Genomic DNA, 27,150 nt, shown 5'->3' with positions numbered 1-27,150 from the left:
TAACATCGGAGATCTCTGTCCAGAAGAGCGCAGTCCTGGGAACAGCTAAGATACTGCGCAGGACCCTCAAGCTCACAGGCCTCTGGTAGAGGACCCGAGCTTGAAGGATAAACCGCCCGCAGGGGCGTGCTGGGTGTTATATATCTTAATGAACCAAATCTTGAAGAATCCTAATTTAGAACATTTGTGGAGTTATTGAGCAAAGGGACGGAGTAGGATTAAATTCATATTCAAGCAGGAACTGTAAGATCACGTAACAAGATTTGATTTTGCATACATTCAGTGTGTTATCATCACACGTTAGAAGGTATTTTGAGACTGTAATGAAAAGATTTGCCAGGCTAAAAAAAGACAAACTAAACAATATTAGGGATTCCTGTATAACAGCCAAAGTGTACACTGTTATTTTTAGAAAGTTATTTGATTGTGTGATGACAGATAAGAGAGATATTACATACCATGAAGTCAGAAAGCTCTCCAGCTGATATGGAGTTGAAGTTGCTTTATGCATTTTCCTCATTACAGCCAATATGCAGTTCTTCATATTTGAAGAGCAGTAAAAGAAATGACAGCAACACAAAAAAACAAAACAGATTTCTAGAAAAGAGCAACAAGACTGTGGAATTAAATAAATGGTGCATAAGTGAGGCACAAAAGGAAGAGAGTCAATCAGAGAAGGGAGAGGTGGGGAGGATCAGGAAGTAGAGAACAACAGCAGGAAAAATTTACAGCTGGTCGTTTGTCCGAGGCAGGATTACCTCGTTTTATGACCCGGAGGCTCTGCTGTTCCTGGGGAGGAGGAGGAGGGATCTCACTCTCACTTCACAACACAGTCCTGTATTTGTTTTTACAGCTGCTTCCACGCCCGTTTATAGCCTCCACTGTTGTGGATTCATGCTGTCTGCCGTGCGTGGGGGTGACATACAGAGTGTGTGTCTGTTTTATGATATTCATGTTCTGTGCTGACACCACTTAAGACTACTGTCTCAAGAAGATCACTTTATGTGTTTATGAGGCATATATCCTTTAGTAAGCAAGTAAGAGACACGGTATCAGAGGCTTAGTGACCATTAGAGAGCCAGTCTTGACATATTTGAGGATTTTTTATGTTTGTCACATATGTAGTACTAAAAATGAATCGGATCAGTCCCCCAGGTCGCAGCATGACAGCTGCCACCTGTTGAGGTGCACAGAAAATGCTTTCCAACTTTAAATTTATTGTAAAACAGTGACGAGGGCACCCCATGAGATTCAACAGATGCACTTCTGTATTTGTATTGTCTCCAGCTTCCTACGCTTGTGGTTTTGCTAATGCTTTTCTCTTTTGCATTAAAACCACATTTCCTAATAGCCGTTGGCTTCCTGTCTCAATCACAGCACAGGGTAAACTAGTAGAAGTGATTGCATTTTTTCCTTCCGCATTCCCTTTTATTCTTTCTGCCGTCTCTTGTTGACGGCAGAAAGAATACTCTGAAGTGCTGCACAGCAGCAGAAGGAAAAAGCAAAGTTAACTGGGACCACTGAGTTTCTCAATAACTGCTCTGTTTGCTCAAGGTAGCTCTAATACGATGAGATAAGCTACCTTATTTATTCCCAAATTTGGGGAATTCCTATATTACACAGGAATTTCCCATTAAACTCAGCAAGCTGCAAATCTTAAAATAAACTAGGATGGATTATTAAAATAAAATACAACATGATAAGATTGTCAGAGCCCAGTAAGCTAGAATAGCTCAATAATGAAAAATTAGACAAAATCAAAGGTGTGCAATCAAACACATTAAAGTGAAATAAAAGAAAGAAGATCATTAAGTAATAAATGTAAATAAACACAATAAAGCACATTTGAAATCTTAATATTGCATTACAGTAATACACAACTAATGTCTTAATGGTGTATCGATAGTAAACTGCTGCATGGCGTCTTACGCTGATGGTAGAATGATGGTGAACGTTTGTGTGTGTGTTACAAATGCATCTCTTTCTCACCTCCAGCTGGTGATGGAGTTCTGTGGTGCCGGCTCCATCACAGATCTGGTGAAGAACACCAAGGGCAACTCGCTGAAGGAAGACTGGATCGCCTACATCTCCCGAGAGATCCTCAGGGTCAGTTATTTCTCACAGTCTGCTGCCAACATCTTCACTAGATTATATTATTTGTGTCCGAAATGTTGCTAAAAGTATGATTTTTAATAATTTAACTTTTGCATTTAAACAAAACAAACACTTGTTTGACCGTCTGATACAGCCCGTGTTCCTAATAAGTTGTTTTAATTTATATTTTATCCCACCAGGGATTAGCTCACCTGCATGCTCATCATGTCATTCACCGCGACATCAAAGGACAAAACGTGCTGCTGACTGAAAACGCTGAAGTCAAGCTGGGTGAGTCAGTTGGCTTTAGACCGGGCCTGTAGACGGGAAGTGCTCCCGCGCTGTGGTTTTGGACCGGTGCATGGAAAAGCGATTGCACCAGCAGATCTGAGTCAGCACTGTGGCGATGCCAACTGGAGCTTTCTCATTGCCAGTGTTTTGTTTTCGAATGTTTCACATGATCGCACAGCTGCAGGCCTGTGTAGTCAAATCCTCATGAAACATAAGGTCTATATACAGCTCCAAAATTGGTCTTTATTTAGATTTCTTCTGATTACAGTGTCACAATAATTTCTCGCAACAAAACTACCTAGACGTTTGATTTCACTTATGATATGTGCACAAAAAGACAGAAGTATCTGTTCTGAGTTTTGGAGATTTAGTGTCCAGTTGTGCTGATCTGTAAATCAGCCTCCACAGTGTTTTTAACTTTCAAAGAAAAGCTTTAACTTCTGTATAAAAATCGCTTCTTTTTCACCAAACCTTTGTGTGAAACCACCGATCAATGTTGTTTTTATTCCCTTTAATTATCCACAATTCAGTTGCAACTTGTAATCAGGCCATCCTGTGTTACCTAGCTTAATAATGTCCCGTGACACAGCATTAAACAAAGTGTCTCCACCGTGGTTAAAATACAGCAACCTGACCTTTTACACTCTGAGGCAGACTCAAGTTAACTTGAGGGGCCCCTCTCACAGTTGTAGTTTGCCTTGGTGCAGGATCTGAACGGTTTTAGTCTGTTTTCTTCATTTGAATGCTTCGTGTTTCTTTCAGTGGACTTTGGTGTGAGCGCTCAGCTGGACCGGACGGTAGGTCGAAGAAACACCTTCATCGGGACGCCATACTGGATGGCTCCAGAGGTCATCGCGTGTGACGAAAACCCTGATGCTACCTACGATTACAGGGTGAGCATGCAAAACTGCATCTGGTCGCAGATGTTAGTGGGATTCATGGTGCAGAATGAGTTTGGAACCAGTCAAATAGGAGCATCATCCATGTGATAGAAAAGATTATAGTTTTAATCATTAATATGACCAATGAGAAGACTGCTCTGTCATTTCCATCACATGTGTTACTCAGAGAAGCACACAGACTCTAACTAATCGTATCTCTTTGTGTTTCAGAGTGATCTGTGGTCCTGTGGAATCACAGCCATTGAAATGGCTGAGGGAGCTCCTCGTAAGTACAATACCTGATTTCAATGAGTAGAAACTGGTACTTTTATTCTAAACAAATTTACTGGTGTATTTCTGTTTCAAACCTGCATGATCAGAAGAGAACTCTGTTTACTCTGTTAACTGTAGCTTCACTATAGACTTACATTTTCTATTTATACCTCTTATTTTTATGCAGGCAATACAGATGCACCCCCCCCCCATCATCTTAAATGTATGACTTTGACATTTATATTAGTTTTTTTTCTGATCTCTCATTTGGTTTCTCTTCTGTTGTTTCCTTTAGCTCTGTGTGACATGCATCCAATGAGAGCCCTCTTCCTCATTCCCAGAAACCCACCTCCTCGACTCAAGTCCAAAAAGTGGTGAGATGTTTTCCATCTTTTATTCTTGATATCAGTAAACCATGCCGATCCGAACTCTGTACATGACGTCTAACTGCCATCATAGGTCAAAGAAGTTCTTCAGCTTCATTGAGAGTTGCCTTGTGAAGAATTACACCCAGCGCCCTCCCACTGAGCAGCTGCTGAAACACCCCTTCATTCGGGACCAGCCCAATGAGAGGCAGGTCCGCATCCAGCTCAAAGACCACATCGACCGAACCAAGAAGAAGAGGGGCGAGAAAGGTGAGTCCAGGACGAAGCTCTGTCAGTGTTAACGTGCAAAAATTAACTTATGGATAAAAATCAGAAGCTACTCCCTCAAAAGGGCATATTTTGTGTTTTAAAAACAATATACATATATTATGATGAAGATTTAATGAGGAGTCTAATTTTTAGACATTTTATTTTTAACTATCTGCAGATGAGACAGAGTATGAATACAGTGGCAGTGAAGAAGAGGAGGAAGAGTCATCTGAGCAAGAAGGAGAGCCAAGGTATCGATCCATCTAACAATACATAGTTACAGTACATAGTTTTAGCTTTTTACTATAAGCTAAACATCATAAAGTGAATTCTGACCATGTTTTTGAAGTCATCTTAGTGATTCCTTTATATTTAGACACATACATATGCACGCTACAGCCTCAGTACTTGTGTAGCACAAGGTCACATGATTACACCCTTGATATGAAAAGTATTTTATGATGTCATACGGGTCAGTTTCTACATCCTTCTCATCGGGTCATCTGTACAGTTCCATAGTCAACGTGCCGGGCGAGTCGACCCTGCGTCGTGACTTCATACGTCTGCAGCAGGAGAACAAGGAGCGTTCGGAGGCCCTTCGCCGCCAACAGCTCCTCCAGGAGCAGCAGCTCCGTGAGCAGGAGGAGTACAAGCGCCAGCTGCTGGCTGAGAGGCAGAAACGTATCGAGCAGCAGAAGGAGCAGCGGAGACGGCTGGAGGAGGTTGAAACCTCATAACAAATTAATAGGATTTCTATGTTAATCGAGTAGACACAGTGCTGTGGTAAGACTGTGTGTTTAGAAGAGGCGATAGACTGCTGTTTGACTGTTGTGTTCCTGTAATGTAATAATCCAGTGTAACTGGATCTAAAGTGGTGATATCACCAGAACAGAATCCAGCAGGACAACCTAACAAATCATAGATGTTAAAATGCCCAGCTCAACAGCAGAAGTCAGTATATTTACTACCAAAATGTCTCCATAGCTAACTTGCCTGTTTGCGACCACTGCACAGGAGGTTCAGTTTAATGTGAGTCGTGTATTTGAGTGACTCTTAAGGCTGAAAGTTCGGGCCTGACCACACTGTGTCACAGAGTCAGAAAAATGTTGGCAAAATCTGTGAGAAAAAAACGAAAAAGAAAATGAGGGATGTAAATTTGCCTAAACAAAAACCATATTTAAAATATGAGTTATTTATTATTAATTAAGCATTTACCCTGGAAGTTTCAATAGGACTAAAAATAACCCTGTTGCAGGGAAAGATTTGAATTATTTATGAAGTTTTGTACACAGAGAGGTTCTCCCATGAAAATGAATGGCATCACTGTTTTTACAAAACTGAAGGGTTTTCAGTAAATTTTGATGTTTTCTGAAGTTATCTTAAGTGTTACCTTCTATATGTTTGTTTAAAATACTAAGAAACTGATGCGGCTCGTTGGATGCAGGGAAACTTAATATATTTATTATGCTAAATATATTATTTAGATTATGGATGTATAACATGACTCTGGACTCTCAGGCCCAAGAAAAGGACATTTCTAACCTATTTGACTTCATCTGCTTCTCCAGTAAATCTTGATTTATTTTGACATCATAAAAAAATCAAAAGATCAGTCTTAGATCTTATCATGGCAACAATATCCAAAGTACTGCTCACATGTATACTACTTCTTCTTCTTCTTTTGACTACTCCCATTAGAGGACGCTACATCCTCATCCTCAGCCACACAACCCTCTGCTTGTCCACCTTCACTACATCTGTAAACCACCTCTGTGGGTTTTTTCTCCTTTTCCTCCATTATCCTCTATCCTCCTCCTTCACATGCCCAGACCGCCTCAGCCTTTCCTCTTTAACTTTGCCTCTAAACTTCTTGAACCTAAGCTGATATTGTCACTTTCACTCATAATGCAAATCTTTACATCTTCAACTCTGCCACATTAAGCTTCACCTGCTGTATGTTTGTTAGTGCCACCACCTCCAAAACCATCCATCGTAGCAGATCCCACTTCTCTCTTGTAAATCTTCCCTTTCACTCTATACTTGTCACACATCGCCTCTGACACTTGTGGTTTATTATAAAAGTAATTTGACTTGTCATAACAAGACTTTTGCAATCAGAACTGCTAACTGAGTGATCTTCTCGGCTTTGATTCGTGTCATTTTAAATTTGGAACTGACTGTTGGTCCTTCTTGGGCTTTGAATTATAAATTAAAAAACATAAAATTCAACAGATCTGAATCAGTAACACTTTGCTGTTTTTTCAAAGCGACAAATTCAGCAGAAAGTTAGAATGACTAAGTAGAAAAGTCCTTGTTCCTTTGATTTCAGCTCGTCTTGTTTGGGCAGTGAACCCTGGGGGGTTAGCCAGTTTGTCTGCTGCAGTTAATATGTGTGTACATTATGTTGGTGAGATTAAAGTTGTTTTACTCGGGGGGATAGCAGTTAGATTTTGTACTTGATAATTTCATATAATGTTCCAAAATCAATTTTTGACTAGAGTGGGAAAAAAGTTAATTGGTTTCCCCAGAGAGTGAATTTGAACACCTTTGCTGTAATTGTCCTATTATCTCTTTAAGCTATAATCACTTTTCTGAACCTGGCTTCATCCTCTGTTCTTAAGAAGAGAGAGAAAAAAGTTCAGTAACACCAGAGAGGAGTAAAGGAAGTGCAGGGAGGAAAAAAGCTTCAAATAGATGATTATAAATTTGGACACGACTGAACTAAATTCTCTGGAGGAAAAAGAGAAGAGACAGCTCTAAATATTAAAAGAGGGACTGGGGAAACAACCCACCCCCACTCACCCAAAAAAAGCAAATTTAAACACGCTCAAAAATTCACTGAGCACATATAAATGCACTGCACAAGTGTAAGGCCTCTGTGGGAAGAGAGAGAGAACAAAGTTGTATTTCTGCTTGTGTTTTCCCACTGCACTTACAGCTCAAGGCTCCGTTTTTGATTCATGACGGTGCTTGTGGATGAATCAGACAGCGAGAAGCCACAGTTGAACGCCGGCCACGTCACTGAAATATCGGCGTACATGTGCTCTCCTGTTCTGATAGATCCCCACGTTTGGAAGCTTGAATGCTGAGCACAGAATCTGTGCAAACACGATGCGTCATCGTACGCAATCCGTGACCTGCAGTCCCGCAGCGTTCACCGCACCCTGTCACAACTCGCTCACAGACAGAAATCAGTGTAATTTCTTCATGTGTCTGCTTAGAGAGCCAAGCTTAAACAAAAACACGCTGCCTGTCAGGCCTGAACTTTCACACTGATTAAGATATCCAGTGTTAATGCAGTCCTTGAAATGTTGACATGTTATCGTCTTTTTACTTGTCTGTCCAGCTCATACACCTCCGTAGTATTTATGTTTTCTCTGCTCACATCAATAAGACATTTTTGCCACAACCTATACTGATGTCTATCTGTTCAAAAATACTTGCAAACTGAGTTTAAAAGGTCCCCAAAACCCCCAAATAAAAAAAACAAACAAAAAACAAAAACAACACAATTTGGATCGCTGTTAAAACGAACTCTGAGCCACACTGGTAGAGCTGTGTAAATCCTTGACAGCCGTGAATAAAATAATTAAAGAGATGACCTGCAACGTAGTGCATTCCAAATTAATCTATAACTCATCCTGTTTTGACCCCTGCAGGGTTAAAATTCATCCTTGATGGCCTCTAAAAAGTTTCAGATTGCTCTTCTGTGAAATTCATGGTTTTATCTTTTTATATCTGTGTGATAGAGAAATCTTAACATAGCTGAACTCAGAAAATGATTGAAAATTGATTCTCTTGAGCCTCTTGATTGTTTTGCTTTGAAGGTGTAACTTCTATAAGCAGCCTTCACTATGTATCTCCTTGGTGTGATGAAGCAGAGACACTTCTGGAGTCCCATCACAGTGACACCGCAGACTTTACCTAAAACATGAAGATTATCCAGTAACTCATTGATTTGCCTTAGATTAAGCCAAATGATGCTGTAATGTTGGGCCTTTTAGCATAGGAGTGTTTGAGGTTGAGTGTGGCAAAGAACCACTTTCATACACTTTTAGAGCGGCTTCGAGTGGCACCAAAGGCAGTTATCGTTATGGAGGAAAATTCAGAGCAATAACCATGTGCGCTATACAGCAGTGTGCTGAATGTTTGAACAGGGTTTTAACCGTTTCGTGTGAGTCGCACACTTTGCGGTCTCACGTTGCTTCTCTTACCAATCCAGGTCAAATTAAAATATTAATATTGTGCCAGTCATGCAGATTCTAGTTCAGCACTGATTAGGAAACACGAGGTCAGTGTCTCGTATGACTTGACAAAAATCAGAACTAGGACGATGAGCAGTTTCTTTTTTCTTTTTTTAACTCCTCCAGCAACAACGACGTGAGCGCGAGATGAGGAGGCAGCAGGAGCGTGAGCAGCGCCGGCGCGAGCAGGAGGAGAAGAGGCGCATCGAAGAGATGGAACGACGCCGCAAAGAAGAGGAGGAGCGCAGGAGGGCCGAGGAGGAAAAGAGGAGGGCCGACCGCGAGCAGGTAGGAGGGAATCGACTGGGCAAGACACTGAAAGATTTGTTTTTATCAACTTTAATTAGGATTTGGATTAATTTGGATGAACTTTTAAACCTACCTTTCTGATATTTAACTAATGGCTGTGGACTCTGACTGACAGGAGTATATACGTCGACAGCTGGAGGAGGAGCAGAGGCACCTGGAGATCCTGCAACAGCAGCTCCTCCATGAACAGGCCATGCTTCTGGTGAGTCACATTCAACTTCATTTTTCCCCCTTTTATCATTTAAAAAAAAATCTAAATGAGCTTAATGCTGTTTCTGCTTTCATGCCCTAAGTGATTTTAATGTTTCTGCAGCTCCCAGGTTGTTAAATTTTCTAACGCAGGTACTTTATTCCTCCATTACATGAGTTTTCCTGAGTCCATTTGCCTTCTGTGCTAAACTTCATCAAGTTTTTAGAAATAACTTTTGACTTTAGTGAAGCCGAGGGGAGCCGTTAACGGTTGAGGTCAGAGTATAATGAGCGTTCTCAGATTTTGCCGGGGAAATCAGGATGTTTACGAGCCTCTCAGTGAAGGTGATGTCATCAGCAGGAAACTAGTCATCCCACGGAAAGAGAGGGCTTCCCCTCTTCCAGATGTTAAAGGGTCAGGGGAGGCGATACTGATACTCAAACCATGTTGTTATTTTCTTTTTCTTTTTAAAGGATTCTGTTCCTTTTGGGGTTTGGAGCGGATATTCACATAATAAAAGGATATGACCGTTAACATCCTCACTTCCAGTTTCAACCATTACTTAATCTCTGACCATGTGGTTCCTGCATAGTCACCATTCATAAACTCATGCAAAAAACAAGCTGACTTCTATTTAAACTGTGAAACATTTTACTTTGAGCTGTATTATAGGGATGAATGTTACATGTTTGAATTAACAACCTATAATTAGATGGAGCCTCTGGCGATGGGCACAACTGTCCCACTGCATAAAACTGTATTAATGCTTCACTGGTTTAATTGCTTTTCACCACAGCGGTCTAACAGGCGTGCAGTTGGACATTTTTTCCCCCACCAGTATCCATCAGATGGTTTAGTTTTTTTGTTTGGTTTTGTTTTGTTTTCGTTTGTTTTTTAGTCTCCTCCCATTTAAATTCTCCACTAAAGCCTGACTTGGCCTGAAACTCAATGTTTTAACAGAGCACATTTATACACAGTCAAATCACACTGTGAGTTGAATTAGCAGTGTTTCAGTCATAAAGGGTGCATTTAACATTTTTAGGACCTGAGACACTCAGCCTTATAGAAACTAGAATATAAAGCTATGTGTGCCGTGTTTGTTAACAGCTGTGATGTCATTGCTCACAGTTACAGGATATATATTAAATATAAATATATCCTTATATATAAGGATAAATAATATGTAATAAAAGTAAGAAATTAGTTAAAAGCCTTGCAATATTATAATGCCATTACCACCAAGAGCCTTTCAAAACAAAGTGCTCTCTCCATCTCTGATGCTAGCTTCTACACAATAGTTTTCATACAGTCGTATTCCTACAGTCACTGCTGGCATGTGACTCCAAACTGATGGTTGGTGTAACTGTATGGGGTCATCTAAATGGATTCTTAATCCCTTAAAGTATCAAAAAGGACTTTTTTGGACATAGTAAGTGTCGACCAGCCTATGTGTGCTAGCGGTTTTGGTTCAACTTGACCCTCCCTGTACTCAGGAGTACAAATGGCGGGAGCTTGAGGAGCAGCGGCAAGCTCAGAAACTCCAGAGACAGCTGCAGCAGGAGCAGGCCTACCTGCTGTCGCTTCAGCAAAACCAGAACTTGGACAGTAGCAAAACAGCCCAGCAACAGACCCCCAAACCCCCACAGAACCCTGAACCTGACAGGGTAAAGCCTCTGCAAGCCCCTGAGCAGGAAACAACAAAACAACCACAGAACACTGACAGTGAGAAGACACGGCCCAGTCCAGCCTCCAGTCTGGAAAAAACTACAGAAAGCAGGCTACCAGTGGCTGACCTTCAAGGCCCCGCCCCTGACTCTGAGCCAGTCAGAGAGGTGAACCTCGTTAGCTGCTCAGTCACAGTGACTGCTTTTAAAATGCTTCCTTTGCTTGTGTATACTCACTCCTGCCGTCTTTAGTGTATCGTGTGTAGATGGTGACGGTGAGCTGATGGTGTGGGGTGAATGGCTTTGTAGACGAGCTCTGTAGCTAGACTGTTTCTAAACTCACATGTCTAATAATTAAACAGGTCCATGACGCACATACATGCCTGTGTTACAGGACCAACAGCAGTTATTTTATCTATTTAGGTGAACTTAAATATGAAGTTCTAATAAATTGAACTCAACTTGAGACCAATCTTTAAAGCAAGTGATGTTATAGATCTTTTCAAGCTGACTTTGGAGAAGCATCAGCTCCTCCAGAGACAGCTGTAGCAGGAACAGGGCTAACTGAGAGAGAAACAGAAACAAAAGGGAGAATAATGTGTAACGTAAGTCCAATATGGAGCATGAAACTGATGTGCTGCACGTAGAGTTTATAGTACTGCTAATTTCCAATACTTGTGAAATCCTCATAGGAAAAAAGTTGAGAAACTAAAGAAATTATTATACCAAATACCAACAAACTAATATCTAGATGCAGCACATTCATGTTCACTTCGAGGATTCCTTCAGACTTCCTGAAACATAGAATAAAAAATACAGCCTCTGAGTCTGAAAAGGGCTGCCAATGTTGAAGTGCCTTAAAGGTGCATTCTTTCTAATGGCCAACAGAGGTCAACTCCTCTGGTTGCAAGATAAGTAAGATTGTACAGAAGCCAGTGAGAAAATGAACCTACTTCTCCTTTTATGCATGAGCTTAGTAATCAGTTTTTTAGGGTCTCGATTGCCAAGTTCACATTTTATTAAATAAATCTTGATGCTTCCTTTGCAAATTATAGCCCCATTTCAAGTACAGCAGATGATAAATCAGGGTACAACTTAAAATCCCTGGTTTCTCAGTCAGATCCACCCCCATGCTCCTATCATCTAGTTTCAAAAACACAAGACATCGATATTGAAAGTGACAATCTGGCCTTCAAAGCAGAAGTCCAAACGTTGGTGTCATGGTGGCTATGTCAGCGTTCTGTTTACAGTGTATGAGCAGATGTCATTTGAGCTTTTTCTCGTGAGTTTGCAGTGAAATGCTCACTTGAACAGCTCCTCCCTCTAAAGAAGGACACAACTGGTCTCTAATTATCCTCATGGTAGTCCTTGTCCCCACATTAATAAAAACGAGCCACCTCATTAGTGCTCAGCGTGACTTACAGTCTCTTTCTTCTTTATGGCATTTGGTATCCTTTTTAGTGCCTATTGGGAAGGATAATGACAGAGACGCTCGCCAAATAAAAGCACATCATTGGCCAAAACAGTTCAGAAGCCCTAACACTGGTGGAACAAACAGGATAGTCATCTTTTGATAGTTCAGCCATCATATTTGTCGTAATGATAACACTGTAATCACAAAGTTTCTGATAAAGTGGCAACATGAAGAAAAAAAAACACAAATGGAAAAGATATCCAAATATCCATTTTGAAGAACAACCAAAACAACATTTCAAAATCTGACTTTCTATGGTGAACCGTGTCCTGGACCTCAGTGTGTGACCTAACCTTTCCTTTGTGAATGTCTTCTCTCCACATGAAAATGCATGACACTCTTGCTGGTCATGGAATTGCTGTCCTTCTCGTAGGGATGTGGGAACACTGCGGTGCCAATAACACTGCTGCCTTTGAGGAGGTGCTTTGTTGTCCCTGCTGGTGTGCCTGTATCAGCAGATAACTTTCTGATGTGCTTGAACTACTGCCAGAACAAATCACCTCTTCTCTGTTGGAAGAAACTAACAAACCATAGCGGCTGATGGCTTCTGTCTTTTCTCCTCTTCGTGTACTGACCTGTACCCACCTGTATTCTCAACTTGCTGCTAATGCTGCTGTTTGCACGTGTCCTTCTTAGGCTGACGAGCGATATCGGAAGAACGTCCAGGGTTCTCCCCAGGCGGCTCAGACCAAACCACAGCAGCCTCCGGTGCCGCCGCGATCTGAGTCTTCATACCCCAATGGGAACTCTGCTTCTGAGGCCATGCACCGGCCTGTGGAACCACAGGTAAGAGTGACTTCAAACCATTTCTTCTTCTCTTAAACTATTCTGCTTTTACATTTACAGCTGTGAGTTGGTGTCCACTGGATCACTGGACTAGGAACAGTCCACTGGTGATTTACATCTTAAAGGGTGTTGCAGCATATTGAGCAGTGGATGGGGTTATGAGATTATGAGAGAGAGATTCATGTATTTGACAGTTTCATATTGTTTGCATGACACAAGATCTGATTGTAATATCAACTTCCCTTTTTCTACATGGAAGTAGTAATAGTGGAGCTTGGTCGGGCTGAGCATGCCTGAGGACTTTATGGCTGCTAACCTGTCATTCAGTTATGTGAACAAGCCAAATTAGGGCGAGAGTTATTCGTTCCTGGGCCACAGTGTACCGGACGTGATCTGCAGTGGGCATGATAAGCAAAGTCAGTTCACTGTCACTAAAATGAAACATTACTGTCATAAATCAAAGAGCCAAAGCTTAACCACCTTATGTCACTGTGGTATTGTAACCTATAGTTAACATCTTTGTCTGTAAGAAGGCTGTAAAATTAATAATGAATTAATAAGTTGAAACTCACCCTTTGGAGAGCTAGTTCTGACCCTCTGGCCATGCGTTCGACACCCCTGGTTAAGAGTATGCTGTCAGCCTTATATTGCCGAATTGCCTTGCCAACTTTGAGTTGATTTATGATGCTGAAATGTGTTATAGACCCTTGCATGTATGCTTTGAAAAGCTCATTTTTCACAAAATACTGGTTTATTCGAAAAGTCCATTTACCTTCTTAATAACCTGAACATTGCTTCAAGATGTTATCTGTGATTTTTTTCCCCTGATAATAATTCATTAGGTTTCTCCTTCAGGTGACTCGAGGAAAACTGAAATCTTTGCACTTTGGAAGATTTATTGTTTCTCAGTTTAGGAGTTGTTCTGCTTTTTTTCTCTGCCTTCATGGATTGTATCTTTAGCTTTGAGGTCGTTTCATCTGAATAATGTATCCAACTGTGTGCTGCTGCTGAACTTCTCATGACTCTTTTCAGCCTCGGGCTTGTTATTACCTCAATTTCATTTCCCTCGTTTTAACCAGTTAAAATGTGGAACAGCATAAAACTCTTGACTGATTTGAAAAGAAATCTCCCCTTTTTCACCCAGCTTCCCTGTGGTAATGAAAATCAACCAAGTCCAACCTTCTGCCATAATTAACTCTTGGACTGACAAGTTGTCCTCCCAATATGTAAATGCAAACAAAAGCCCTTTCACCAGATGTGTGTTTACCACAAGGTGTGCAAATGTGTGTGTTTATGGGATTTGCCTGATGCTGTAATGGGGGGTTTGAACATCTCTGCTCTACATGCTGTAACTCCTTATTGTGTGTTGGTGATTAAAACATTCATAATTCATGGGCATCCAAATTTTGCAGGGTGACTCAGGCAGTATTAGTCATTTTCCCAGTGAAGGATTGAGCACACGAAGCATGAATAATCACAGTTCATATAAGTCAATCTGTTTTGGATATGTCACACAGATTACATTATATAGAAATGATGCTGTTATTCAGTAGGATGGGGGTTGTGTTGGCCGCGGGTGTGACGATGTAATTCACTAGAGCGTTATTAACCCATAATGTTAAAAGTAGATTACTCTCATTAACAGAGAGCCTATAGAGTATTCACCACACAAAGGTCTCATATCATGATGCCTAAGGACCAACGTGAGGTATTTTTATTAGCTGCCTTCCTAAAGAAATCTCACTGCTGTCAAATATGGAAACAAAAACTAGTTAAGGTTAAGATGGTGATTATGAATAAGGTGAAAGGCAGGATGTGCAGTGCCCACTATCAAAGTCACATGTTTTCCTCCACTCCCAGCCATGAATGTGTGCATGCTGCGTGGACCGTTGTGGTTCTGTCGGCACGCTTGTTTGCATGTCAGCCTGTTTTTACTCCTTATTCATCTCCAGATAATTTTTGAAGGTGATCTAAAAGGACCGTGCAGTATATCAAAAGGACTAAAATGTCCCAAAAAAAAGCTGACTAAAAGCCAAGCCAGTAAAAGCATGACTCAATATTTTTTTTCCTGGATCAATTCAGCTTAATCTCTCCATTCCCTGTGAATTATGTCTTCTTTTATATTTTGTGTCTTTCCCTGATTTATCCAGGCTACCCTTTTTTTTTTAAGTTAAAAGCTTTTACAGTGAAATTTCTGCTCTCCAAAAAAAGGGTGGCCCAAGTGATAACAGGTATGACGTGCAGATATGTCTATTTCACGAGTGCTCCTTCTCCCCTCCTGTTGCACTCTTGGGTTCTTAAGGGGATTTGCAAAGATTTGAGTCTTTGCCTTTAAAATGTCTACAGCTCTTCTTTGATTTTACAGACAAGCTGTGTCGATCTCTAACTGAAATCAGCTTCTGTGGCGTTAAAACGATCTAATATTTCAGAGCAGTGGTTGTTAACATCGTGTTGGCTTCTGCCAAGTTGTCAGATCAACTCGCCACATCAGATATCTGACACTGTGTGTTATTATAAATCATAAATGCTCTGTGCACAAATGACCAAGACTGAAAATCCTTGCATCTGAGCTGAAAGAACGTTTCCATCTAGAATCCCTGATTGAACTTAATGCCACTGGAAAAAGTGAATACTGTAGCAGCAAAAGGTTAAATATATGTCATCTTCCATCTACTTTAAGAGCATTATAATAAATCTATAATGTAATTATATCCTCTCATTTACATCTTTACCAACTGAATGTGCAGAAGAGCTCTTCAGCTGAAGCCTGGCAGCAAATAGGAGCTAAATGACAGCTGCAGTGTATGGATGTGTCATTCTGTTAAGTCATCGCAGCTTTTCTTTGTTGTTTTTACTTTCTGCTCATTGCTGGATCCTTTTGTGCTGTAAGATCCCTCTCACTGTTCCACATCTAATTATGAATGACCCAAAATAACCTTACAATAACCAGTAGGACCTGCATCGCCCTGATTTCCACACTTGAGAAGTCTAATGTTAGTGTTACTAACATTAGCTCAAATGTGACAAACCCCTTAAGATACCCTACAGTCCCTGAGCTTGTTCCTTGTCTGAATACCCTGCATGCAGACTGACCTGCGCTCCCCCATTGTGTTCTGTTTTGTGTCGTCCGCAAGGTTCGTTCTCATCTGGCTGCTTTAAAGAGCAGCAGCAGCGTGGCCTCATCAAACTCCACTGCCACTCCGCCTGTTGTGTTGCGATCCCACTCCTTCACAGAGCCGCTTACCCCTAGCTTTGAAAATCTCCACCTTCAAAACAGCCACGAATCCCGCCATCACCTTCCATCATCATCATCACCACTATCATGCTCATCATCAACGCCTGCTCGCACTGACCCACACCCCCATCCTCAGCCTAGGCCCCATGAACCAGCCCCTTCAGCGGAGGTCCCACCGAGGGTAAGGACTAGAAGAAAGAAGCCCAGTGTGGTAGCATTAGTTGAATAAGACAGTCTTCTGTAATTATTTCCCACCATTTTTTTTATACAATATCAGAATTTAAACAGCTGTTATTTTTTTTCCTTGTATGGAGACCAAGAAACACGATATCCACTGTATGTGAGGAAATCGGATATTGCAGGGCATTTTAGTCCAATTTTTGCACACAATATCTGACAAAAGAGGAAGTTACTGAGTGGTGAAATTTCTTGTTCATGCAAAAATAGCTGTTAGTTAAAATGCATCACAACATTCAATCCGTGACCTTTCTATAACTCGACTGTTCCACTTATAGGACGAGTCGAGACAGCCTGCCTGATGCTGCTTTTTTCTTCCCTCACCACACTAATTTAGACTTTTGCTGCACCACTGCAAAAAAACATAAAAATAACAAGATGAGGAATGTAAGCATAAGAAGACAGTCGTTTCCTAAGAGAATCCACCCTGTCAATGCAACACAATGGGAAAGCTTCAAGTAAACAATGGTGGACCTCACAAGCAGGTTCAGCCTTAAAATAGAGGAAAATGCTACTGAGAAAAGATTGACCAATCAGTAACATCAGCTCATACTGTTCCCATGTTGTCCCTAACTTAAACTCTTAAATAAATAAATGGCTGAAGGTTCTGTTGTGCATGGCTGTGTTGCTCTGCTCTGCGTTGGCTTCACTGAATTTACATGTGACTGATTTAGGGGAAAATGTGCCTCACATGCGTGACCTGTGACTACGATGAAGGCTTTAGTTGGCGTACGTACATTTATACATTTCAAGTTAGATACTGTAAGAACACAACAGGCAGTCACGTCAGAGATGCGCAGCTCATAAGCAGCAGAGATGCAGTACGCATAGATCCTGTGTTTTTGTTTCAGTCACGTCATCACCAACCTGAAATGTGAGCTTGTTGGTGCGTTGTTTAAACAAACCCAGCTGTTTAACTTAGTCTGATGTGAACACAGTTATTGTGTATTCTATTAGAAGGCAGTCTACTCCCCCTTACATTAAAGATAATAAGATTACTTATCCTGACAGTACCAGAACAACATTTAAGCTCGTTACAAGATTTGTACCAACTGTCTGGCTTCCAAAGCTGCTACTTGTTATTTTAACACTTTTGTTTTATGCTTGCTGAACTCATGAATACTAAAACACTTCAGTTACTCACACCTTCCCCCTGATAATTCTGATATCCTTCTAATATGTGACAATTATTACTTGTTGGATATTTTTTAAGCTTTGGGTGTAATTTTACTGCCAAGTCAGACTTTAAATTGACTGACTGGAGCTTTCATCTCTGGGCCTGAATTAATTACACACAATCTGTACTTTTATATCACTGAGTGTAAGGTATCTCTACAAAATCAGTAAAGGTTATGAATCTTTTAATAAGATTTATTCAATGCTTGCAGAATCTAACAGCTAGTAATTGTGAAAATGTAATTGACAATAATCGGTGCAGTAATTAAGCAAACAATCTGACGCTGGGCAACATCGAGGGATTCAAAACTAGAAGTTTTATACCATTTTATTGTTTCTATTTGGGAATCCAGTCTGACGATTAGTCCAGCCAAATAATATGTTTATCTTAGTCATCCTGACATGTTGTGGTATAGCTACTAGTTCTGAAGTTTTCCAGTGGATTAAAATGGTGACACACTCATGTGAGGTGAAGTTTAAAAATATGTGATTTGCATATTCACGGCACATGGCAGCACATCCATGCCTAAAATGTGTGTATTTGTAAGCTGGTTACTGTTTTTATCATGAAAAGGTTCCTGTCAGGACTACATCAAGGTCCCCAGTGTTGCCGAGGCGAGATTCGCCTCATCACCTTGGCAACGCCGTACACAGCAGCCACGCAGCACAACACAATGCTGCCAGGTAAACTTTCGTAACCTGTGTTGTGTGAATTTGTTTCCTTTCTTTGCTTTACTACTGCATTCTTCTTCTTGCAGTCTTTGTTTGTTTTTTTTTTCATTTCCAAAATTTGGAAACGTGCCCTTTAAACGATATGGCTGACATTCTAGATATGTGATATTTAGAAAAGAAAAGCCAAGCTTGCTATTTTTAAAAAGCATCTGTGTAGTATGACACGTGAGTCATCTTTGAAATAACAAAAATATAATTCGTTAAACGACAGGAACTGGGCCCAGAATAGTACCCTGTGGCACTCCACCAGTGTCTTAAGCAGGAGACTGGATTCAACGTGCTTCAGAGCACGTTGAATCCAGTCTCCTGTTTTCAACTCTGCAATTACAAAGACATCCAGAAAGAAAAGACTTTCACAAAGGCTGTGCAAAAACACTTCATTTAGTGATGGATCTGACAAATTAATTCAGCGTCTTCACTGTCTGTGCTGTTGCAGTCCCAGTCTGCGGAGTTGTGTGGGAGGCTTTATGTAATAGTTCTAGCTGTCTAACCTTGTTGTCTCTACTTCTATAGTTGTGTGTAAATGTGTGTCTCTCTTTATTTCCAAACCACAAACCTTTTCATGGAGTGCCATCTCTCTTCCTTCCTCTTTACCCTGTAGTGCTGTTTTTAATATCTAAAACTCTTGGCTTTCTGTCATTTCAAGTGTTTAGCGTTTTTACACTGCTCATTAAGAACTTTAACTATAATCCAATAACATGTCAGTAATAATTAGCGAATTTAAGAAGTTAAATTAGCTGTGCTCTATTTATAACATTTTAATTTGCTGTTTAAAAGTTTCTGTATCTATGATAGTTTACCTGACTCTCTTGACTCTGTTGCCTCTGCAGTGCAGCGGAGCCTCGGCTGCTGTGGGAACGAGTGGAGAAACTGGTTCCCAGAACGACCAGTAATACTGGCAGCGGAGGCTCCAGTTCCTCTAGCAGCTCCAGTAACTCCAGCTCTCAGCCCGGTTCTCACTGTGGCTCAGGAGAGAGGTTCAGGGCCCGCTGTGAGTTCACACATACGTTAACCAAGTCAGCAATTAGAAACATGCAGGAGGTGGACAATATAACTAAAAAATCACCTCAAAAAATAGCTGTGCTAAAGTGTGTAATAACATGTAGGTGAAATCGCTAACAACATTAGTTAAACGTGTAGATTTTATTCCAACATTTTCCAACATGCTGACCTTATCACCTCCACCTCCTTTAGCCTCTTCTAAATCGGAGGGTTCACCCCTCCAGCGGCCAGAGAATGCTGGGAAAAAACCAGAGGAGAGGAGGGACGTGCTCAGGCCGAACAGATCAGCGGTGAGAGTGGGCCCGGAGCTGACTAGCCAGTAGCTCACTAGGCGGGATGGGTTTAGTTAAACTCTGTGTGCGTGGTGACTGTTACGTGTTGCGTCCAGTTAGTTGCTGTTAGATAGATGGAGAGTGTGATTATTAACAAATTGTGACAGGGATCTTGCTGCTTGAGTCTTTTTTGTGTGTGGGTATATGAATGAAAATAAACGGACTGGTCTGCTCAGGCTAAGAAGTGCTTGTTTTATCTTTGGATTGAGCTTATTGGCTGACGGGGTCTACTGCACGTATTATTCGCATTCTCTTCTCAGCGGTCTCTTCCTCAGCGGTGGTCTTTTTAACTCATGGCTTCTCTTAACTTAATAAATTAACTATTTTTTCTGAGCTGGTTTAATTTTTCATCTTTGCAGCTCTAACAACTGTTTCATTATTAGAATTAATCCACTAACCTTACCTACTGTAGCTTGAGGAGCACCAGCTGTACTGCTCTGGAGTCATCTCTTTTTTCTCTTTTATCTTTTGGCTTTGCTCTTCCGTTGGTTTCTCATTGGCTGGCGCACATCTATAACCATTCTTCTTCTCCAGCAGCTTTCTCTTTCCTGCGTTTCTTAAGCAAGATTAACAGCAAATCTTACGTAGTGCCCCTTGCTATTTGCATGTAATATGCAGTGATGAAGAACGGACAATACACCAGCAGAGCAAGAATGACTAAACACATTAAAACACGGTTCACTTTTTATGTCTCGGCTTCTAGGACCTGACGGCTCTGGCCAAAGAACTGCGTGCCGTGGATGATGTTCGCCCCCCAAATAAGGTGACAGATTACCCTTCATCCTCCAGTGAAGACTCGGACACCACTGACGAAGATGACGATGAAGAGGTGGATCAGGAGGCAGGTGAAGAGTCGACCTCTGGCCCGGAGGACTCCAGAGCTGTGTATGTACACAACGTTCCTGCAGGCTTTACACTTTCAGAGCAGAATTCATCGGTTCGGGTTAATGGATGAGATTATGCTCCTGCTTAGCAGAGATGCATTTTGATTTATCTGAAAGCCTTTTTAGGCAAGTTAAGCCAGACTGCAGTCGTCTTGGTAATGCCTGCAGGCTGACAGGACCAGCCCTGTCTAAATAAGGAGGAGCCTTGTGTGCATAAAACAAAGCAGAAAGTCTGCAGTCACCAGTCAAATCACATTTTATTTTCTTTAATCAAATGCTGTACTACTATTAAACATTTAAGCTTTAAGTCCAGATACTATCTAAAGCACAAGTACACACTGGAGTAGTTGCACACTCTTAATATCATATCCTCTACAAAGAAAACAACAAATGTATTGATAAGAAGATCACCTCAGTTTTAACTGTATGTATTTAATTTGTGTGATATACTGGGATATTTATAATTGGAGCTATTTTTTAATATTCTGTTACATTTTGTAATATACTGGATTATTTCATTTCATTTAGTTATTGTTCTTACTGTTCTGGAGCAACTGTGACCACATAATTTCCTCTGGGATTAATAAAGTATTCTGATTCTGATTCCCGAGATGATCAACATGCACTTGCCACAGGACTTAAACTAATGTCGCACTTAGTCATATTATGGGTGTAGACAGCACATTCACCTACACCTGTATTACAGCGAGATGTAGAAAGCCTCCTAGAGCACAGTAGAGACTGCTTTGAGCCTATGTGCAGAGGACATTTGGCTAATTTGTTGTCAGGCAAGCTGTTTGTTGGCTCGTTGGGTAAAGTCCGGGGCAACCATCACCTTCGGCTCTGCAGAGTGCCTTTGAGTGCCGTGTCTGTCTTTTATAAAGCTGCTTTTTCTCATGGCTTGCACGGGTGTGTAAAACCATATTGGAGCCCAAACATGATGTGTTTGTGTTGAACTTCTCCTCCCCTCACCTGCAGTTCTTCTCGGCTGAGTAACGGAGAAACGGAGTCTGTGAAAACCATGATCGTCCACGAAGAGGGCGAGAGTGACGCGGGCACAACGCCATGCAAAGACAGCACGCTGATTGTCAGACAGGTACTGGGAGATCGGAAAAAGGACAACCAATCGTTCACCTCGTACTTTTTAGCTTTCCCTTTATTTGTACATTTTGTTTGTTCATACCCCGACCGTTTATCCATTTTGTTTGTATGTTTCGTTGGTCATGTTCTTACTTTTTGGCCAGTGGATAGCAACTCAGTGTTAAGAAATGAAGCATAAAAGGCTGACAGAGTTTAATAATGCATACAGAGAAGTGTTGAACAATTTCAGACATTTAACTTTTAAAAAGCCATTTGATCAGGTGACAGAAAAAGAATCAGGTACGTAGGTCATCTTCACATACATTTAGGACCAATGCACACTACAAAAGATCAGTTTAAGTAATTTTGGGGCATTACGAAAGTATTATCTTACCATGTAATCAACTGCTAACAAGAGTTTTCTTTCCGCCTGTAGAATAGCCGCTCTAGTATACCCTTTGTTCTAGCTAATACCTTCCCTTCCCCTGAACTCATCAGGAACACATCTAGACCCAAAGCTGTGTACCCCTCTTTCTACTTCCAGAGTGCAGGTGACAACAGAAAGCGTACGGGCCCTGGCCCAGGCCAAACGCAGACACCTGGCATGCATGCAGGCTTTGCCCCGAGCCCCGGCTCGGTGTCGCTCCAGGGCCTCGCTCACCACACCCCCAGCCCCCACCACCACCACCATCATCACCATCATCACCCCATACAGCATTCGGACAGGAATGGCTTTGCTGGTCGCATCCACCATCTCCCAGACTTGATCCAGCAGAGCCACCATTCCTCCCCCTCCTCCTCTGCATCCAACTCCCCTTCCTCTTCCAGCCTTGCCAGTCCCTCGTCCATGTCCCCACAGAGTCCCTTGGACAAGCTTGGCATCCTCACAGAGGTATGTCTTCAAGTCCCAACGCAGACACTGGCTTAGGGTATTCATTTCTTGCACAGGAGTGTCAAAGGGAGCTTTTATAATTATTGCCATCTATAACACCATAACTCCCCAAAACAACTAAAATCATTCAAATAAATAAGATGAGTGCTGGTTTTTTGTTTGTTTGTTTTTTCAGTTTTTCAGATTTTGACACACCATCTCTCTACAGAGAGATGCTGGTGTTGGTGGAAGCTTGCATTTTTGTGAATATCTCCTTGATATATTTATTATCGCAACAGATCTGTTAGCTCAGTTTTTGGGGTTTTTTTGTTTTATTTTGTTTTTGCCAGAGTTGTCTTTTGTCTTAAAAGCATTCCTCAAAATATTTAAATCAATTTTTATGCCTTGATGTTGCCTATTTTCAGCAAACAAGCTATATTCTCACATTCTCCAGACAATAGATGGTAGCACACATGGCAGTTAGGAGTGAAACCGCAAGTATGTTTTCCAAGGAAACACTTTTTAAACGGCACTTTTTTCCCTTTTGTGTTGTTATTGTTTTTTATTTGTTTTGTCAGCAGTATTCATATTTTTTTAGCCTTCATCATCCTTTTTGCCTGTTTCACTGTTTATAAGTTTACCTCCTGAATGACTGTCCACTGTATTTGCATGCAACACATACCAAAATCCTCAGTTTGCCTGGCTGTGTTTTCACTGTGTTGTTAAGTGTTTCCATTTATCTTTGTCCGTAATATCTGCATATGTTTATGGTCTTTGAAAAACAACACTTAAACATTTACAAAACTCCTTCTTTGCAGAGCCAGTCTAGTAACAACATGCAGAAGCACAAGTCTTCTTCCTCCTTCACTCCGTTCATTGACCCACGACTTCTCCAGGTCTCTCCATCCACCGGCAGTGCCCTCAACAATGTCGGTAAGGTCACTTTGTCAACTTAGGTTAAATTAACACTTCCGTGAGAGACGACACGGGGATAAAGGTCACAATAAAGGTCTGCAGGCTCCAAAGTCAAAGAATTATTTCTTAAGCCCACTGGGAAGAGCCTAACTAGATGTTTTACCGCAGGCATAAGACAAATCCAAAAAGCATTTCTGGTTGTTGAATCAAACTTTGAACAAACTATGAGGAAAAGTTGTCACTCTGGAAAAGCTCAAACACAATGACTTCAATTCTGACACAAGCCAACTTTTTACTCACAACTCAAAGTCACTGAATTGGAATAGAAGCTGCAGTTCTGAGGTTTGACTGTCGTTCAGGAGGGAACAGCCCTTCTGAGTACATCCAAAGAGAAATCCCAGAGTGCTTCCCTGACTGAGCTGCACCACTGATCTCATGCTCACACGTGGAGTTCAGGTGTCTCAAAATATGATAGCAAAAATTCCTTAGCTGTACAGATTGGGACTTGAGTCTGTGAGCTTTCAAACAGTTGACTCATATGATGACTGACGGCTGGTTTTCTTTACTTTTCTGACAGTTTACAAATGTTTGGGACATTTTAGTCATTCGGATGAATTTTGGTAAACTATTACTACAGTTATTAAACAACTGAATCAAGGTAATAATGTAAAAAATATAATAATAATTTAGTGAAATTCATCCAAAACACTAAATATGAAAGAGGGACAGCTCATGTTGAGCAGTTTGGAGGCAAGGCTGAGATGTTTGGAGATATGTAGAGGAGGGAGAGTGGATATATCGGAGAAATGATGCATCTGCCAGCAGGAGAGAAAAATCAGAGAGAAAGATGTAGTGAAGAACATGCAGAAGGTTGGTGTGACAGAGGATGATGAAAGGGACAGGGTGAGATGATGAGCAGATGATCTGCTTTAATGACCCTTAATGAGAGGAACTGGAAAAAGAAGAAGGACTGAAAGAGGATAAAAATCTACTAATGAGGAGCTTTGCAAAATCGACTTTGCCTAGAGGTGAGGTCTTTGAGGCAGTAGGTGTGTGATTGACCATAATCAACTATAATCAACACTAAAGAGATTAATACATGGAGATCGGCTTCAGAAATTAAGGCTTGGTTTAAAATAATATAACTGAGTTATTGTAGTTTACAATAAACATTTTCAAGTGCTGGTTTTTCCCTGGATGCTGAATAAGCATTTGGCCAGGTGAGCGGTAGTATGAACATATAAATGGCTGCAATGGGAATTAATTAATATTTATATCTTCTTGACGACTGGGACTTTTTCTCATATTTCCTCCTCCAAAAGTCATAAAAGAGGTTCATATTGTCCAACACACTTCTTTCAGTAATCATAAGTGAAACAAAGAGATCTTACTTGAATTTTAGTGTGCTAAAAATCATTGTTAGGAAGCTTTTGGTTGTTTATCTTTGTTGATTTAATTGATGATTATCCTTCATCATTATTAACAACCAAGTTCGACACAACTTTCTTCCCCAAGCCACCCCCAGTGATGGCTCTCTGAAAACAGTTCCTCTAGGTTAAACCCACGGCTTCAGTTTTGACTTCGTCTGACTAGCCGCCAGTGTCCACAGCTGCAAACTTGCACTCAGATACACAGAAGCTCTGACAAACACAGCTTCTTCTTTTCAAGGAGTAAAGAGGCTGAGCACGTGAAAATGTCATTATCATTAACAAACAAAAAGAGTTGGACTCTGTTTCACTCAGGTCATAGAGTTCATTAGCTATCGCCATTAACAAACAAAGCTTTCTTATCACTACAGCCTTGTTCTCTCATTGTCAAGGCCAAATCTTAAGCCATTACCTCACCTGATGCAGCTGGTGACCAGCCATTGACCCCCTTAAGTATACTAGATTGTTCAGTCAGCATTTAATCACTGATTTGAGGCAGTTAGGTTTTCCTACAGATGCCTGAATCTAGAACCAAATGCATGTAAGAGAGCCGGGTAATGAGTAATCCACAACAGACACCATAAAAACTCTTGCATTGGCCGCAGAGGCCTTCTGACCTTGCACAGCTTGTTTTTCTGTCCCAGTGTAATCAGCAGCTGAGAACTATTCTGTTATTCTAATAATCTCACAGTCTCTGATGGATGGTTGTCTTTAAACGTCACATCAGCTCCCTTTTTTACTGGTTTGAGTGGAGCAGTAGTGGGAATCATTACATTGATATTTATATTTCTGTATCCCATTCCAAACTTTCATACTTACAACATGACCAATTATTCACAGTAATATAAAATGTACATCAATCACACAATATTGATATTCCATTGTTAAATATCACAGTTCACTACACAGCTTTCTAATGCTGATCATGTGACTGACCCTCACCCCGTCCGGTAAACTCTACAATCCTACGCCATCCTACCTAAGCCCTTCCCTTTGACCTTTTAGGCTATGGGAACGATGCCCGGCTGGCAGAGGCACTGAGAGCAGATCCATCCCGGAAGGGCTCCGTGGTCAACGTCAATCCGGTCAACACCCGCCCTCAGAGTGACACCCCAGAGATCCGCAAATACAAGAAGAGGTTCAACTCTGAGATTCTTTGCGCTGCCCTCTGGGGTAAGAACAAAAAGATAGGGCTTAAAAGAAAGGATACTTTAAAATAATCACCCATCAGTTGATCAGACTATGATGTCACTTTGAATAACAGGTTGGGGGTGGGGGGATAATGGGTTCTTAAAGAAAATGCTACTTATTTAATAAGGATTTGTTTGATGTAAATTATTATTAAAGGTAAATTTGTTGTGCCAATGTTTAAGTATTTGTATTAACATTCATCAAAGTCCAGCTTTTTACCAGAAGTTGTAGTTATAAAGGCCTTCACCACATGGTGGCAGCAAAGCTCTAATAAGGCCACATACTAGCGCCGTCAGGCCAAGCAGCAGACCTCCAGTTGAGCTCAGTGGCTTTTTTTGGACGTTATCCTTATGGGCATGTTTGTGCATTTGTGTGTAGGAGTGAACTTACTGGTGGGAACAGAAAGCGGCCTGATGCTGTTGGATCGCAGTGGTCAGGGGAAAGTTTACCCTCTGATTAACCGCCGACGCTTCCAGCAGATGGACGTCCTGGAAGGACTCAATGTCTTGGTCACTATATCAGGTACACAGACAGGCACACTTTAAGCATCCTGATTAGTGCAACTAGAATTAGGAACCGATAAGAGATGGACTGAAACCAACGTCTAACATTGTGCAGTATAAAGCACAAACTTGCACACAGAGTTACCTTGAAAGTACAGTGCTCGACAAACACCTTGAGCCACCCCTCATTATATTTTGCTAGGAAAATTGGAATTAGGTGTAATGATAAAAGATGTGAAAACAAAGTATATACGTTTTCAAGTAGCCTCATAAATTAGTATTTAATCTGACCACCTATTAGAATTGAATAGAATAGAATAGAATTCAACTTTATTGTCATTGGACATGTCACAAGTACAGGCGATGAAATGCAGTTTGCATCCATCCAGAAGTGCTTTAGCCATGATATAGATATATTACAAATATATATTAGTAATAATATAGATATGTGAGTATATTACAGATATGGGTCTATTATGGTATGTTATAATGTACACATAATAATGTAATGTAAAAAATAATGTATAACTATAAGTATGTACAGGCTATGAACAGGATATAAATATGAAAGCTATACAGAAATATGAACTATGCAAGTTATAAACAGTTGTAGAATTAAAATTATCGTATTGTACAGAATGATTATTTATACAGAACTATACAGTAGTGCAGGTAAGATAAGTGAGATGTGTGGATAATTTCTACAGAGGCTATATAAAGTGCT

General features: G+C 40.9%; 1 protein-coding gene across 1 annotated transcript in view; it reads left to right on the top strand.

The window, feature by feature from the left end:
• Positions 1–27,150, top strand: part of LOC102194576 (mitogen-activated protein kinase kinase kinase kinase 4-like) — a 106,931-nt gene that overhangs the window by 60,835 nt on the left and 18,946 nt on the right. The window contains exons 5-24 of the mRNA XM_013914147.1: positions 1,907–2,106; positions 2,295–2,385; positions 3,148–3,278; positions 3,498–3,552; positions 3,835–3,913; positions 3,999–4,174; positions 4,353–4,425; positions 4,686–4,896; positions 8,545–8,706; positions 8,843–8,929; positions 10,411–10,749; positions 12,692–12,841; positions 18,064–18,173; positions 19,052–19,212; positions 19,416–19,513; positions 20,259–20,440; positions 21,418–21,535; positions 23,209–23,323; positions 25,738–25,905; positions 26,302–26,445. Coding sequence (XP_013769601.1) covers positions 1,907–2,106; positions 2,295–2,385; positions 3,148–3,278; positions 3,498–3,552; positions 3,835–3,913; positions 3,999–4,174; positions 4,353–4,425; positions 4,686–4,896; positions 8,545–8,706; positions 8,843–8,929; positions 10,411–10,749; positions 12,692–12,841; positions 18,064–18,173; positions 19,052–19,212; positions 19,416–19,513; positions 20,259–20,440; positions 21,418–21,535; positions 23,209–23,323; positions 25,738–25,905; positions 26,302–26,445 — 2,850 coding nt within the window. The remainder of the gene's footprint in view (positions 1–1,906; positions 2,107–2,294; positions 2,386–3,147; positions 3,279–3,497; positions 3,553–3,834; positions 3,914–3,998; positions 4,175–4,352; positions 4,426–4,685; positions 4,897–8,544; positions 8,707–8,842; positions 8,930–10,410; positions 10,750–12,691; positions 12,842–18,063; positions 18,174–19,051; positions 19,213–19,415; positions 19,514–20,258; positions 20,441–21,417; positions 21,536–23,208; positions 23,324–25,737; positions 25,906–26,301; positions 26,446–27,150) is intronic.

This window comes from Pundamilia nyererei, unplaced genomic scaffold (assembly GCF_000239375.1).
Source record: "Pundamilia nyererei isolate P.nyererei 1_Seehausen unplaced genomic scaffold, PunNye1.0 scaffold00175, whole genome shotgun sequence".
Taxonomy (NCBI): domain Eukaryota; kingdom Metazoa; phylum Chordata; class Actinopteri; order Cichliformes; family Cichlidae; genus Pundamilia; species Pundamilia nyererei.
The sequence above is the reverse complement of the archived record's forward strand: the minus strand, read 5'-3'. Positions and strand labels throughout refer to the sequence as shown.